General features: G+C 33.6%; 1 protein-coding gene across 1 annotated transcript in view; it reads left to right on the top strand.

The window, feature by feature from the left end:
* The window catches only part of LOC126175368 (protein kinase C-binding protein NELL1-like), a 931,698-nt gene extending 914,522 nt beyond the window's left edge, over nucleotides 1–17,176 (top strand). Inside the window, exon 15 of the mRNA XM_049922135.1 lies at nucleotides 10,844–17,176. Coding sequence (XP_049778092.1) covers nucleotides 10,844–11,353 — 510 coding nt within the window. The 3' untranslated portion in view covers nucleotides 11,354–17,176. The remainder of the gene's footprint in view (nucleotides 1–10,843) is intronic.
* Nucleotides 17,177–18,091: the final 915 nt, after the last annotated feature.

Raw genomic sequence — 18,091 nt, 5'->3', positions numbered from 1 at the left:
TATAAATTTCTAGATACAACACTCACTCTTGTAGATAGGAAACAGTCAGCTGTGGGGTTGTTCCTTGATCTTACAATGGTCTTTGGTACTGTAAATCGCAGAATACTATTACAAAAATTATGTAACTATGGTATACGGGGCACTACCTACAATTGGTTTCAAAGCTACCTACTAAACAGAAAACAGTGTGTGCAGTTATGTGAGGTCACACCTTCAGGAAAATCCACAGTTTCACATTCTGATATGCAAACCATAAAACATAGTGTCCCTCAAGGATCAGTTTTAGGCCCAATCCTATCTCTCCTTTTCATTAATGATCTTCCTCTTCGTGTAATGACTTGCAATACCTTCCTTTTTGCTGATGACACCAATATTCTGGTATCTGACTCAGATGATCACATTGAAGCTGCAGTCAGCCAATGTACAGCTCTATTACATTCAGGGCTTACAACTAAAAGGCTACTTCTTAATGCAAAAAAGACTGTAGGTGTAATATTTCATACAGTTCAGAGCAGAAATCCCACTGTCCCAACTATGCAAATAAGTGTAAATAGTATTGACCCGGAAAATGTAATTAAATTCCTTGGGATATCTCTCTCTGACACTCTAAGCTGGAAAAGGCAAACTAACAGCTTAGCTAACAAGCTAAGTAAAGTATGTTTTATGCTACTGTCAGTCAGGGAAGTGAAGAGTGTAAATGTCCTAACATCAGTGTACCATGCTTTTTTTCACTCAATCCTAACATATTGGAAGCAGAATCAGGACTATCACCAGCATGACACTAGAGGGAAATACTTGTTGACACAGTTTCGCCATTCCACCAAATTATGTGCTGGTAGTGTAAAATGCATGGGGATTAAACTTTATAATCATCTACCACTAAACATAAAAAAACATAAACAATCCAGCACATTTTAAAAGAAGGCTTCAATCGATATTACCACTTTTTATAACTTAAATGAATATTTTGAATATGGTTTTTCTAAGTAATATATTTGCACACTTATCTTCCTGTACTATAATTTATCTTCAAAATGTAAATTTCAGTAAGTCCTAACTGACTCTTAAAATTGATCTTCTTGTATGTACTTATTATATTTATCTAGTAAATCTTAACTATTGTATAAATTATGTGATGCTTATCTGTACATAATTTGATTTTAAATGTATCCACGAATTTTAATTTCTATTAGGCCTTGTTGACCTTAATTTTGAACAACTTACGAGTATACTAATACTATATCCTGTAGTTTATAACTGTTGTACAATTGTGTAGGTCTTGCTGTATTTAATTAAGTTTAATGTATATTTTTAAATGTTTAACTACATGTAGTACTCTCTGCACGCAAAATGATTAAGTGGATCAATAAAGAATGAATGAATGTAAACAACATAAATACTGCAGACAATATATACACATGATATTTAACATTATATACATTGCCATACAAAGTACATAATTTATACTATAATACATCTTTTACAAATCTTACAGCTCTGGAAATAGCGATATACATTTCCATTAATTTGCCCAAAAATAATGCCTTATCTTACTAGGTGCTTTTAATTATTTCTGGATGATACGTATTTTGCTTCATATTACTATCACAATTTCTCTTTGAAATTATTTGCTGTCTTTTTGTACCCTTTTATTATTCATATTAATTGCATGTTAACAAAATTTATTTTGCTGATGTGTGCATAGTACTCACTCCCAGGTATGAATTTCTACACCACTAATGTGGTATATGACCTTATACGTAAAAAATGTGTGTAGATCTTCTTTATTTCTGCTCTATTCCAAATATTTCAAATATCTATCATTGCAGATCTTTAAAGAAAGCATGATTTTTCATCTATTTATTTTATTTATCCATCTGTAGACAAAAAATGTTGTGTGGATTTTGTCCAGATGTACATGTAAATTTGTGTGAATTCATTTCAATGAAATGGAACAGAAAATAATACAAACAAAATAATATAAAACAATGGAAACTCAGTGCAGGAATATTAAAAACGTAGGAAGAGACAGATTGCTATTAGCTATAAAGACTACATGCTAAGCTGCAGACAGGCACAGTTAAAAAAACACTTACACTTAAGCTTTCGGACACAGTTGTGGCCCAAGCTGCTGGAGTTGGCAGTCATGTGTGTTAGAGTTGTGTGCTGTGTGTTTCTCTCTTCCTGACAAAGTGTCTTTTAATTGAGCCTGTCTGCATTTAGCATGTTATCTTTATGTTAAGTAGCAATTTATTTTTTTCCTGCATTGTTGCCCAGAACCCTTGGTTAGGGAAGAATTACCAGACAGGATGAGAAGGAAAGACTGAGTGTTGGGGACTGAGCCTGGACAAGATCTGAAAACCTGAGAGCCTAAAGGTGGACGATAGGGTAATATGAAAGACAGAGATACTGATAAAACATCATTCATGAGTTAAAATGAGCATAAAGTTAGAGGTGGGGAGGGGGGGGGAATATACAGAGAAAATAAAATATATATAGAAGACTAAAATGTAGAGAAGAAAGCCTTGTGATGACTGGGTGTTGTGTGATGTCCTTAGGTTAGTTAGGTTTAAGTAGTTCTAAGTTCTAGGGTACTGATGACCATAGATGTTAAGTCCCATAGTGCTCAGAGCCATTTGTAGAGAAGAAAGGAATAGTTACTGTGAAGAAATGCTGAGACCAAAGATATTAATGTCAATTAAGGACAGGTGGGTGGTGAAAACTAAGGAAGTGTTGTAGTGCCAGTTGCCAGTTCTCAGAAACTGAGAATCCAGATGGCATGTGTGGTGAAACAGGCACTGAGGTCATGACTGTCATGCTTTAGAGCATGCTCTGCAACAGGAGACTGTGAGTTGCCAGTATACACCCTCTGCCTATGGGCATTCATCCTAACTGATAACTTGGTGACACTCGTGCCAAATCAAATAGCCAAACAGTGTTTATATAACAGCTGGTACATGAGTTATATCATTTCACTGGTGGCTCTCCCTTTGATAGTTTATGTTTTGACAATTGCAGGGGATGTATTGGTGGTAGTAGGAGGGTGCATAGGGGATGGTCACAGGGATAGGATCCGTAGGGCAAGGAAATGGCTGCATAAGAAGCAAAGGGTCTGACAAGGATATTGTGGAGATTGGGAGGATGATGCAGGCATATTCTAAATGGGATGAGCAAAATGTTGGACAGAAAGGCCTCATCTCAGGCCACTATTTTAGATAGTCATAGCCTTGTCAAAGTAGGTGATTAATACATTAAAAACCTGGATAGTACTGAGTGGCAACAGGTGTACTGCTAAGTACTTCAGCCTACACTGGATATAATCACCCCACGAACCTACTTCAAAAGCAAATTTCCCAGGCCATCACATCCAGTCTTGTCACTGGTGATCCATCCAAAAAACAGCTTGGGAATGCATGTCTTGTCACTATCATATCTCGTCTAGTGCAGCACCCCAGAAATCAATATTTCTTGATTAATTATGCTATCAGGTCATCTAATCCTCAGGCTTCTAATGCCGCAGCACATTTCAAAAGCTTATTTTCTCTTCTTGTCTGTATCATTTACTGTCCACATTTCTTTGCTGTACAAGACTGTACTCCAGTCAAATACTTTAGCAAAAGACTTTGTAACATGTAAAATCTATAATTAGACTTTAACATTTTTCTCTTTGTTCAGAAAAGCTTTACTTGTTGTTGCCACTCTAACATTTTACATCCCCTCTACTCTGCTGACGTAAGTTACTTTTGCTTTTCTGCCACTTTTAGCATATTATTCCATAATGTAAATACCTCAGTAACTATCTGACATAATTCAACTACCCTGCATTACCTTAGTTGTACATTTGGTGATGTTCACCTCATTTTACGATAGTATCCGTTCTATTAACTAATATTACAAGTCCTTTGCCAGCTCATTCAGAATTACTGTCTTGGGAAAATCATAAAGTTTTCATTTCTTTGCCTGACTTTCAATTCCTTTCCAATTTTTCCTTTGGTTCCTTCACTGTCTGCTCAGTTTACACATTGAATACATTGGGGATAGGCTACAACCCTGTCCCACTTCCTTCTCAATGGCTGACTCCTTTGCTTGTTCTTTGACTCCTATAACTGTGGTTTGATAATCCATGACAGTTACTCAATGGTTGTATAACTACATTCCACTATTATATATATTTTGTTATATATATGTTATATATGTGTTTGGCTATTCATTTTCCACAAATATTTGTACGTGGTTGTGCTGTGAATGAGTTTTGTTCCTAAAATTTGTATCACCCATTGAATAATTACCTCCTACCAAAATAATTTTCAGTTTCAACATTTTAATCTTATTTTTTTAGAGTCATTGATGACCAGTTTCTCTCTTCCTTCTCATTAATTATCAACAAACATTAACCAGTGGACATAATATTAGCTGCTGGATACTGTTTCAACTGTAGCACTGTCCAACACGTTGATAAAGATTGTGTTCAAGATAAATATTGTCTTCTATTTGTTAACTGTTGTGCTGTACTGTATCTTGGCTTATGAGCTTAGTTTTTTTGATGGAGCAATTATTAAACAAGTGTGCCTGTTGTGTGCTAGTCCTCCTGATGATTATAAATAGATGCTGAGGAGCAGGGAAAAACATTCTTTGCTCTTACATACTGAAGGAAATCACCTACTGCCCGAGCCCTAGTCAAGCATAGGCTGTGTCTTAATTACTGGTTTTTCTTGTCAGAAATTTCCCAGTTGTCACTCATTATGTAGAACAAACTCTTGTCAGATCTGGGATGTGGAAAGAAGTCCAAGATGTAAATTTAACTTAATGTTAACCCTTTAAAGATTTTGTAGAGGTGCTTTTTGATCCTAGTGTTACATTCTTGCTTTTTGCTATTTTTTCAGAGAAGATAATTAGTAGTTGTCTGATAATACTGTTCCTGTATGTTGAGATTCTCCAGAAGCCCCATCATGAATGTTTTTGTGCAAAATTTATGTATGTGACAGAGATAAAGAGATCTGTCTGCACCTGTAAATTTAATTAGCAACTGTCTATAATTAATAATATATGGTTGGTGTTATTTATCTAGAATTTCACCCCACCTGTTGATTACTTACAACACTGTGTGTTAGCATCTTATTTAATTACAACAAAGCCTCTTTTCTGTAAAAAAAAGCTGCAGTATTTCCAGCTCTTGGCTACTATTAATACATACCCAGTAACTTTGTGACTATTCAGAAATTATAAATGATAGTGATTATAATGTATTGTACTGTACAAGGGAAAGTTTAGTTTCAATAAACTTTATTTTTTACAACTCTAACTGAGGTCAGAAAAACCAGAACTCAAATATTCAGATAATGTAGTAAAAGATAGATTGCTACTTGCAATAAAGTAGACACATTAAGTTTCAGAGGTGCACAATTAAAAGACACTTACATAAGGGTTTCAGCCACAGTCTACATCGGCAACAGAGAGACACACCATTCATACACACAAGCAAGTACACCACATGCACACATGACCACCAGCTCTGGCAGTTTGAGCTGGCATTCTGGCCAAAGCTACCAGAATTGTTGGTCATGTGTGCATGGGGTGTTCTTGCTTGTGTGTATGAGTGGTGTTTCTTTCTCTGTTGCTGATGAAGGCTGCAGCTGAAAGCTTTGCATATGCATCTTTTAATTGTGCCTGTCTGCAACTTAATGTGCTCTTCTTTATAGTAAGCTGCAATCTATCTTTTCCTACATTGTTGATATTTCTACCTGGAGCTTTCATTGTTTAAATATTCAGATGCTGTATGCACACAGTGCCTACTTAGATATGTTTTTAATTTATTTGTAAATACATATACATTTTCAGTGACATACCATATATCAGTGGGGGGCATAAAAAAAAAAAAAAAAAAGTTTGCAGACATAAGCACTTCACAGAGTAGAGTAGACAGGAATGCAGGACTCACATGAAAAACTATTTGTATAGGTTGTACTGTTGTGTAGTGCTTAACTGATTTAAAACTGAAGTGTATTGTTTAAAGAGTAAGTTTACTTTCACACAAGTGTAAGAATTCCTAGGTACTTGGATAGGTCTTACAGGAGGTTAGTTATCCAGTCAACATAATATTCTTGTTGCTCATTTTTGCAGACTAAATACTTCATAGACCTTAGCTGCATTTCCCAGGAAGATTATCATGTAACATATCAGGGAGTGAAAACATGCAAAATACATTAGCATTTTTATCTGGAAACCAAGACAGTGACTGAAAGCAGAATGAACGGAATTTTTGTTCAGCGTATGAATGTACTGATACCAATTTAATTTGCTCACCGCCTGGACACCAATGAGTTTTACACATGAAGTTCATCTAGTAAGTGAGCAACAGTAATTGTTTCTGGGACCTCTGAATCATTATGAGAGCACATGACCTAATAGAAATTTAGATGTTTGCACAGATAGCATATTTTATGATAATACTGAACTTAGCAATTGCACAGCTGTACCAAGACGTAGGCAGGTCCTACTGCAAGGTTACATCTTTCTTCATATTTTGTGATGAGCTGTTTTCCTACTTACTACAGCATCAAGCAAAGACTATGTAACCATTTATAATTTTCAATTACATGCTAGCTTTTGCTGAAGACACTAGTCAACAAAATTATGTCAAGATTGTACAGATTCACAAAAAACAGATTCATGCACCATACTGATGAAAAAGTATTAGCATTGGGAAACACTTCAGTGACTCACACAGGATTCTGTACTACAACAAGTTTATGTACAAGAATGATTTTGTTACTTGAGAAGAAATGTATGCCATGGATTTTTGTGGTTTTATTAATGTGTTAAACATTTCATCAGAAGAGTTGAAAGCTGACACCAAAATAAATAGGATCAGATTAGGAGAGGAATTGATATGGCATATGCATGAAGAAATAAGTTATGGGAAAAGAGGAAGTGAGAACCATATAAATGTCAGTTGTAATGATTTGCATAAATTGACTGCAAGTGAATTGTGAGTTACTAATGCCATGAAAAAGAATCCTCAGCTATATGGTGAAGGAAGTACTGAAGTCTTAACTGTACCAAAGCATGTATTGTGTAAGCTGTATGGCCTTTGTTGGTATACATTTATCTACACTGAAAGTATAGTGAAGCAGAGATAAAACTTTAATATCTTCATCAGAACCATTCAAATAAACATGGGAGCCATTCAGCAAGGGATTTTTTTATGAAGATTATGTTGGCCAGGACAAGTATTTCTTGAGAAGAATAAGTAAGACAGATGATCGACAGATCCTAGAGGAGTTATGGGAATAGATAAGGAAACCTACACAGCTGAGTAAATAATACTGACATGAGTATAAGTTTTCATTTTCTTTGGAAAGTTTATGTGCAATATTCTGCTACAGTCATTCCTTCACTTGCTTTTTATAATCGGCATGATATAGAAATGTAGCTCTTTTGATGTATAGTGATGACCAAATTAATGTAAAAGAAGTGACTGGTACATGGTAGTTTTAATAAGAATGTGAAACCTATGCTTAATGTAAGAATTACACTACTGAATTAACTTCTTACTGATTTGTTTTACTTATTTTTTAATTATCCAGCTAGCTGCTTTTGTATGCTCTTATGACTGTTTTATGACTGTTGTTTTGTGACAGAATGAATTCCTTTTATCTCTTTTATCATTAATACCTTTTAATTTGAGTAACTTCAATTAATAGTGCTGTTTACCTTTTTAGTAATTTGTTTCTCTTGATTCAGATGTGACATTATTTATATTTTATCATTATTGTGATCTTCCTTACATCTCCTATTTTTATCAATATTGATTTCTTGCTATTTTTATCTGATCATAATCTTTTTCATATGTGCAAGTAGATAATTTCCTTTTAACACACTGTGAGAAATTCAGACTGTGTTTAAATCCTGTAAATCCGTGACCACAGAGGCAGAAGATAAGACCCCATCAGCCCAAAAACTTTCAAAGGTGAATTAATAAAAAATAGAGAAAAGTTATGTGATGGTTTTAATGCCTAAGCTGTTCTATGCAGTCTCCCACTACTAGTGTACAGTGTGCAGAACACTCTTATAGCCTTGTGATATTGTCAGAAAAGTCCTTCTTTGGTATATTGTTAAACTCACACATCGCAATGGCTTGAGTGTTGGTTATGACATCAGACCATTAACACTTCATGTTAATTTCTGCACGTTGGTGTTTTGTGATAGTTTCATGCTGATAACACCAGGTATTGTCTTTCATGATAATATTTTGCAGAAAAGAATTGTTCACATTTTGCATTTTGATCAAGTTTTGATAGGCATCCATGCATAATCATCTGTGTTCAAATAACTTACACAAATGCAGCTGGATGACATCCTCATAGCCATCATTACTTTGACAGGTGATCACCCTTCATTTTCAAGACAAAAATGCAGCCAAGTAAGCTCTGTACAAAGGAATTTAAAATCTTAGTTTTTAGAGCAATTTTGGAAACATCTCTCTCTCTCTCTCTCTCTCTCTCTCTCTCTCTCTCTCTCTCTCTCTCTCTCTCTCTCCATAAACACTAGCACTACCACCCCACAAAAGATGATGAATGCCAGAAGTTACTGATGATGAAAATTACTGAACAAAATGTGAAGTGTGATTAACTTTGACCCTCTGTTTTCGATAAGTGAGAGAGTAGGGTTCCACACCAAATTTAAGCAAAAACCTCCATCACTATTTACAAGTTTACTTGCTAATTTAATTTCAACTCCTTCCTTAATAACACTATCCCATTAGCTGGAAATGCTCCATTGTTATATTCCATAGGATGACTGGTGCAAAGACAATGTTCTGCAGTAGCCAATATGCTCAGCTGTTGTAAGTATACTGGTTTTCCACGATTCTGATAGTCTCACCAATATCTGACAATTGCAAGGAATACAATAGGCACCCACCTTATGCAAATGAAGATAATCCTTAATGGAATCTAATGGACCCTAATCTTAGATGGAGGGTTGAAAAAAACTTTATTATATTACCATAGATTGTGACCAATCTTGTAAGGCAGAAAACTTAGTGCCAACTTGGTATTATAATCACTGATGCACAGTTGGTCGATAGCACAACACACATCTGATCTGTCTTTCACTTTATCCATTCTGTCAAAAAGTGACCTCAAGATAGGTTAACTAAGCTGAAAAACTCACGTAAGTTATCTGAACACTGTATATGCCAGACAATCTCTTGTCTCACATAATCATTTTTGTTTCAGAGTCAAGGTGTGCGAGGGAAACTTTGTACACACTTTGCTTGTCTTCAAAACATTCTGGAGAATGTCTTGAATACTTGATTTAGAGATGGTCTTCTATTGCAATTTGCAACTCAACTGTGTCGATACACAAATTTTTTATTTTCTGTCACAGTTGATTCAAATATTTGTATTTGTGGTGACTAGTTTCAAACTACATTATCCATTCTCAAACTGTAGCCTGCAAGCAATACATAGCTGTTACAGTAATCCTTAAAAAATTTTACATTCCAGAAAAATTAGATGACTCCTATTGGTGTAATTAACTGTCCATACCTTCATTATAAATGTTAATATACACTTCCATGAGTGCACACATGTACAATAATCATAACTGCTATTATTATATATGTATAGAACAGAAATGCTTATTCAGGATCCAGTAACTTCCCTAAGAGAAGTAGTGTAAGTGCACTCCATATGTACATAATATACTGAAGGTTCATGTTATGACCATATTAAAGTGATCTCAATAGAGGTCACTAGTGGCTACATGTAATATTCTTATGCGCTGTGAGGCTTTGCACACTTCATGCTTTTACAGTGATTATCATCCACTTTTCATTAAATAGTGCTAATCCAGGTACAAACTTCACAACATCCAATAGATTCTATTAATCAATTATAATGTACAAATTAAAACTGTGAAAATTCAGGAATCATTAAAAATACAACACTGTAATTAGATGTGGTGAAACCTTTGAACTGGATGTACGCTGTGATCAAAATGTAACTCTAAAAATATGAAAATGGCACATGGTCGATAATGGGTGGACTGATGCATTACAGTATCCTATGCTAATAGCACATTACTCTTGTGGATAAGATAACAGATTCATATTCACTATCAAAATTTTTAAAATTTAAAATAAGTGTGATATAAAAATCATCAGAAGTGTGCAAGTTGCTGGTCCTTTGTCCTACTTTATGTTTTAACTTCATAAAAATGTTGACACGCTACTACCACACATCCACTAAGAATACTGCCTGCTCACAAGTGACTGGTCTAATGCACATCTCTTGTTTAAAGTTGTTAGTAAAGCTGTCACTGTAGCTTCTGTGCTGCTTATATGCCAGGAATATGATCAGTATTGGAACACTTTGGATGGGTGGTGTACATCTACTTTTGAAAAGTTTTAACTTTAGCTCATTTGCAGACTGTAAATTCTACTTATTTTTGACTTTATTTGCACATTAAACAGAAATTATTTTCATGAAAATGTTAAATGAAAGGTTATAGAAAGAGTTTTAATGAAATACATTCACAGTATAGTATTCCACCATGTTTCAACTGATGCAGTGTTGCAGATGTTACTGACCTTCAGATACTGTAATTGTATGCTCTTGACCATCATACATTAGCTTCATAGAAAACTCTATTATTACATGTTCCTTTTGTTATTTCACATGTGAATAAACTAGCTAAGGTGTATTTTGTTTATATCAGTGAAGTGGTGTGATGTGTTTGCTATTGTAGGAAATAAGATGTAGTAAATAAGGTACATAAAGTAATATTAGTTACTTTTTCTTTCACAGGGAATATAAAAACAAAATATTTTCTTTTACAGGATGGGAGGCTTTGCTGCAGTTATGACTACAGTTGTGGTGACAGCCAGTTCAACAAGTCTGCACAGCCTACTGGAAGTACTTCACATTCTTTACAGCTTAATAGTGTTATTAGTAAAGTTCCTGATGAAAATTCCCAAGCTAGGGTGGCAAGCTTATTGTCATCGCAAGCACAAGTTCGGCAGATTACTCAGTATGCCACTAGCAACAAGACAGTGGACAAAAGGTTATCACAACCTGGCACAGAAATGCCAGAGAACAAGACAAAACACTTTGCTGCTAGTGCTGTTTCTAACAGTTGTGATGATGGGTCATCTTGTAGTGGGGACAGCCCAATGCCTAAGACTCCAGCTCTTCCTAAAAATTCTGGAGGTGGTCATATTGACACAATTCCTGAAAAAACTGGTGTTAGTGTGGGACAGATTATTGAAAGTGTTACAGAAAAGGCTGTGGAGAACACCAGCTCACCACAGGCTTCAATGGATATTGACAATGGTGATCACGTGGCCTGAATTAACAAATGTGAATCGGTAAGAGCGAAACTTGTGATTCTAAGTGTATGTGGTTCAGTAATGAAGCCAAAAGAAGAAATGAAATAAAGTATAAGGAAGCTTACTTATGTGGTTGAGAAGATCTAGTTTTAGTAGACCTGGGAGTGAGAGCAGCTGTTAGTTGTTTGCATACAGGTGAGTGCCTGTCTTAGATTCAGGTAAATTATGTTTGTGAAATTGTTGTGGGCACAGTGCCTGTTGCTTGTGAAAGAGAACATTTCCTCTTAATAAGATAATACTTATCTAAATACATAAACAGAACTGAAGTATTAATGTAGGCAAATGTGTGGAACTGAGCTTTGTAGATATATTTATACACATTTGCCTGTTGTACATAAATCTGTTACAAAGCTGACAGTTGTTTCTTTCTGTTCTGTACAGAAACTACAGTTGTGTAAGGGATTTCCATTTGATATAAATCATGTGATTTTCCTATGTTTGTACTGAGTTGTAAGTTATAAATAATATTTAATATTTGGTTATTTTTGTGGTATGTAAAGTACAGTTTACCATTCCACAGTTTCAGCAGTGCTAACCATCAAAACACTATAGAAAATCTGTTTGACTTAATGATGTAGATTTTGAATATGTTATTCAATTATGTGAAAATGTCTAAATTAGTAGAGTATGTCGTGGAGAGAATGATTTAAGTGAAGGAGTTAACAGCATTTTCAAGTGTCTGGGGACAGAAGGAGATGTAGAGAGAGAGAGAGAAGAGAGAGAGAGAGAGAGAGAGAGAGAGAGAGAGAGAGTATGGTTGAGTGTTTAAGTAAATGAATGACATTCCTCATAGTAATAATTCTGATACTAACTTTCCACAAAGGAGGAATCTTTGCAACATAAAACACACGCCATGTCTAAAATTATGTTATTAGAGAGTAAGTGAAGTGCATTGGTGATATTATTGAAAAGATGTACTGTTTTTTTCTGTTTTGGTTTTTGAGGAAGTCTAAACTGGTAGTGTTGCATTATTTGGAGTATGAAAACCTAAAGAAATGGTCTCATAATGGACACTCACTCTAAACAATTTTGGATGTTTGTGGAACTGTGTCATAGATAATACAGGGAAACAGAAGCTTCAATTGTGCATTATAACACTGTAATTAATGCAACAAAAGTTTGGTCTAACCAGTGATACATGAATTTAATCTGAAGTAATCAGAAATGCATAAAAGTATGAAACTGATTAACTACTGTATTTATTACTCAAAATAATAGACCTTCTGTGGAATTTTTGGAGAGCACTGCCTCATATGACTACCAAATAAAAGTCAGTTTTCAAACAGGAGGGAATAAGGAAATTTGTAAGTTCAGACATTTGAGTTCATTTGCTATGATATTTGCTTGCTGTATAATCAACAGCAGATTGTACGCAATAAAAGTCACTGCTTTGTTTATATTAATCAATAATAATTAAGTTCTTTCTTCTGTATAGCTACTGAGCTAGCTGAAGATTAGAAGAGAAAAGACTGATTGTTCCATAATTGTCTTGCATTACAAAAGTAAACTTGAAAGGCAGACTTGTTGTTAAAGTTAGGTTAATAAAATCTGTTAACTTATCTACAACAGTTACACCAAGAAAAATTTTTAATCACACAATAATACAATATTTTTCATGCTGTCTTTCATTATCATCATGGGGAAGTAAAATGCATAAATTCACCTTACCTTGTATTAAAATTTGAAAAATTATTGAATATCTTTCATAAATAATGGTAGCCAACAGTTTACAGAGATCATAAACTCCAAGTTACTGGTACATGGAAAAAAAATCATCAAACATTTTGGGCTAGATTTTTGTTTTAGTTTATCTGAGTAGATAATATATAGCACTGAAAATAATGAATTCAGATAATAACATAGATGCAGTTAGTTGAGAGCTAAGTCAATTGGTTATAATTGTGCTTTTTCCATATTGTACCACAGTGGTACAACTACAACCATATGTAAGCTGCATTGTGTTCACTATTGTTGTTCCCTGATGTGACTGTGACAGGAAAATGACTTTGGTTAAAAAATACTCAGTGTTAAATATAATGAAAGAAAAACCAATGAAATTGAGTTTTATATCTGATCAAACTGCTGCGCACACAAAATTTTTCTAAAGTCCTATCAACAAATAGCATTCTGGGAAACGTCTTAAGTGAGAATACCATTCTGAAAGACTGATTCATGTGTATATAAACATTTATGGACTGGTTATCAGTGAAATAAGGATATAAGGGCTTATTTTAATTTCAATATACATTGTAAATGATTCTAATTATTTTATTCTCATATGGTAAAGTGAACAATTTGTTTCATATACTTTAAAAAACGCATTACTACTAGTGCTGCAGACAGTAATAATTTGTGTGGTTAGGGGCTGATTTTTTGCATTTATTGCTACTGATAATGTACACATCAAATTTGATGCTAAGTTTGCATCTTATTTATGTTTGTGTGTTTATTTCCTTTACTTTATAGTTGATGCACTGAAACTGTGCCATGAAATGCAAGAGCTTTAACTTGATATGATCATTTGAAATAACTTTCTTTTAATTTTTCAGTCACATTCTTGTTGCAGAAAAACATAACCAGTTCTTCTTGATGATTACAGCTAACTTTTCCATAAATCATCAAAATAATTATATTATAAAGTATACTTATTATATTGCAGAAGCATAAGATTGCTGCTATTATTTTGCAAATAGCTCCACAAAAATTGAAATTCAATGTTGCTATTAACATACTGAAATGTAATGATTTATCCTGTATCACAATAATTCTACACATAGGCAATATTCAAAGAATTCCAGTTTCAGTACTACTAGTCAAGACTTGACGTTACATCAGTAAAGAGTGCAGATTTGTTGCAAGTTATTCCATTGCTTCAGATACTGCATTTTTTTATTTTTTTTTCATCTAGTCAAACTATGTGCAATATTGTCAAATTGTCAATAAGTGAAAGTCATTGATGAGAATCAAATGCATTATTTAAATGTCTTCCTATCAAGTGACTGGATTGGAGTGTGGATGTAATGCATTAGACTTTAACAGTGCGTGCATTATCGTTATATATATGATATATAAATAATGTGTATTAAGATTTTGATATGATATGAGGCAGGGATCTGATTGAATTGTTAATATATAATTAAATGCAGTGCACAGTTACTGCTGATGTATATTATTTCAAATATTTTTTTCTAGCAATACAAAGAGATGACAAGTAATATTCATTTGTGGGCAGGTAACAGATATTATGTTTACTGATGTTTGTCAGAGCCTTAATGATCTTTTTATGTAGAAAATGCAAGGTTTGAAGGAAATGTTTGGCTGTGGTTAGCTGCAGTATTGTTATAAAACTGATGTTGGAAGCTTTTGGAGTGTTTAGTGACAAATACTATCGGTTTACATTTAACAACAATAACTGCTATCTTAGTACCCAAATGTCTTACAGAGATATTTTCTTTTATGAATCATTGTGTAGCATCATAGATGAATTAAGTGCTCCCTTGACACTTTTAGTCTTAAAATGTTTTTTGATCCATAATACACACAAAGTAATGAATATTTCATGAAAATGAATTAAATTTTTGAATATAATTTTTAATAATGTTTTAGATTTATTTAGGAAATCAAAATATTATATTTTAAGTTCTACTTTATGTAATAATTTTAATAGATATAAAGGAAATTTGAAACCATTTAAAATATTTTATACAAAGACACACACACACACACACACACACACACACACACACACACACACACACACACACACACACACACCTCCAAGTGAAGCAACCAGCATCTCTGTATCACTACAATTCTGAAAACTTAAGTTGTAATACGCAGTACTGATGACAATGACTTTCTGGTGCATCCAGTTTTGTACTGTGTTAAAAAAAAATCTCTTAAAATATCACTGCTCATAAGTGTAGCATTAAAATGAGGAAAAAGTCTTCTGTAGTCACTTCTTCATTATGACACAGTAAACTGTGAGTGGCCTTGTCAAAATATTTCTAGTTATTTGATCTCATTGCAGCAGTTACCGAGCTGTAGGATGAAACTCTTATTTGGTGCTCTGCTATATAGTATCTCATTGAATTTGTGTTCATGTTAGTACAATTAATGTTTATTGTAAAGAGAGAATTTATTTTGTGTGTTTGAGATGTCAAGCTTGAATGAATGAGTATGTAATGGCCGCTGTCTTTTCTTTTTCGTACCCCACTTGTGCTTCAGATTCTTAGTAATCTTCATGCAGCATGAAATTTGCTTAAATAATTTTTTTTTATTTTATTCAATGTGAAAGGTACATATCCACAAAGAAAAATTTGTTCAGTACTCACAGTGGTTCAGCAGTTTCATGAAGATGCAGAATATTTCTAAACCATCTCACAATTGCCAGAATGTTTCTGTAATGTTATTTGTAATATGCATTATTTATACCTTTGTGACTTCTGCAGCAGATTTGAGTTATTATAGTACAACAGATAAATTTTAATCAAGCTAATTAAAAAAGTTTTAAAATATTTTGAATGATAAAAAACATATTTTTTTCTAATGATTGATTGAGCTAAAAGGATGGAAACTGCATAATCTGAAATCAGATATTAAAGTAATGAGGCATTTTATGCAACGACAGTAAACTTCTACAATTCTGTTCATCCTAGTATCAATGAACTAGCAAACAAGATATTATAAATTATACAGTTTAGAAGAAAATTGTTATATCTACAAAAGAATGAACTGCTGATAAATTTTACCAGTTTATCTGTGAGGCTGTTATATGCATGAAACAACTGTATCTGTTTATATTATGTCATTTTTAATGCACAACTACTCCTAATTCAGTCTTCCTTCCTCTCTTGGTTACTTCAACATGTGTGATACTAGACACATTTACCTTTTATGTACATCTGAAAGTGGTTTTGTTTAGGCAGTCACAGATTAATGAACAATATGTTGATAATTTCAGTGTCATTTGCACATTTTTGCTGGATATTTAAGGCACCATCTCTGTGAGTATACATATGAATAACAGAATATGTACTGACATAATAATTACCAGATTTCATATAATTCAGGATTCATCAGAATGTTTACATACTATTAAGTCATTTCGGACTGTCATGAGTGATTTTTGAAAAAAATAAATAACATTAAGTGCAGCATTTGTGATGTGTGCCTTAGATGACCAAATTAGGGTTCATGTCTAAGAGAAGTCCATGGTGCATTACATGCAGAAGTGTTGCTGCTGACTCATTACCCTAGCTGCCTTGTTCTATTTTCAGATACAACAGCATAAAATTCCCTTTGCAAATTTCAAGTCTTCTATTTACAGAAGAAATATATGAAAGGTGTGATATTTTTTTTAAATTATATGAAGCACTGACTGTATATAGCCACTGTATGTATGTTACAATACAGCCAAACTTGTGACAGCTGTGTGTTATGATTTTTACTATGTAAGTTCATTTTTTATCATTTTTAAACTTGTGCTGTATTTTTGTTTTATAAATACATTGTTTTTTAAGAAATTGTAAATTTCTAGTCATGAAGAGTAATAAATTATTGAATGAAAGGGAATGCTTGTTTTTCTGACTATATTTTAATACTAGTATTTCAGCCACTAGATTTTGCTTCTATCATAAGAGCACTTTAAAATTTCCTGTTGACACCCATTTTCAAAATACTGTGATAATATAAATGGGATACTGGTGCTAAATATGTGACATTCAGGAATGCTATCAGGGTGCTTTGTACAGTTGTGTTTTATGTTAATTATTTTGTAATCAGTCTGTGCCAACTGTTACAAATAAATCATTGTTACTATTTTGAAAAGACTTTCCCCTTGTTCAGTACTGTAATCCAGCATATGCTTCAGATATTGTTTTATATTTTGTATGCTACATGTTGCAAGTTAATCTTTTTTCTGTTGATACAAAAAAATGGGTGTATACAAGCTTCTCCAGAGCTCTTAATACAGTAGTCTACACCATTTGCTGAAAATGTAGTACACTTTTTTAAAGACTTTTGTTGTAGTTCTAATTTCTAAATGATTGGCTGTATAATGAAGTTCTAGTTATATTATCAAAGACGTTTGGTCTTTCATGAGAAATCTCTGGTAGACATACATTTTTCACTACACATGCCCTGGTAGCCGCTGATTAAAAAAGCCCAGAATAAATTTTGCCTTCCACAGTTTATAAACAACCCATGTCTTTCATCTAATTAACATTCAGATATAGAAATTCATAAATGTCAAGTTATCAGACATATTTCTGTCAGTAAAATATTATTTATGAATGTATGATAGCACTTGAAGGCAAACAGAACTGTAGACTCTACATCAACTTCTACATGGATAATCTGCAAATCACATTTAAGGGCCTGGCAGAGGGTTCATCGAACCACCTTCACAATAATTCTCTAGCATTCCAACCTCATACACCATGCAGAAAAAATGAACACCTATATATTTCCATGTGATCTTTGATTTCCCTTATTTTATTATGATGATCATTTCTCCCTATGTAGGTAGGCATCAACAAAATGTTTTTGCATTTGGAGGGGGAAGTTGGTGATCAAAATTTTGTGAGAAGATTCTGCTACAATGAAAAATGCCTTTGTTTTAATGATGATCACCCCTAGTCCTGTACCATTTCAGTGACACTCTCTCCCCTATTTTGCGATAATAGAAAACGTGCTGCT

Source organism: Schistocerca cancellata, chromosome 3 (assembly GCF_023864275.1).
Source record: "Schistocerca cancellata isolate TAMUIC-IGC-003103 chromosome 3, iqSchCanc2.1, whole genome shotgun sequence".
Taxonomy (NCBI): domain Eukaryota; kingdom Metazoa; phylum Arthropoda; class Insecta; order Orthoptera; family Acrididae; genus Schistocerca; species Schistocerca cancellata.
Note: the sequence above shows the minus strand (reverse complement) of the source record. Positions and strands in the feature narration are given on the sequence as shown.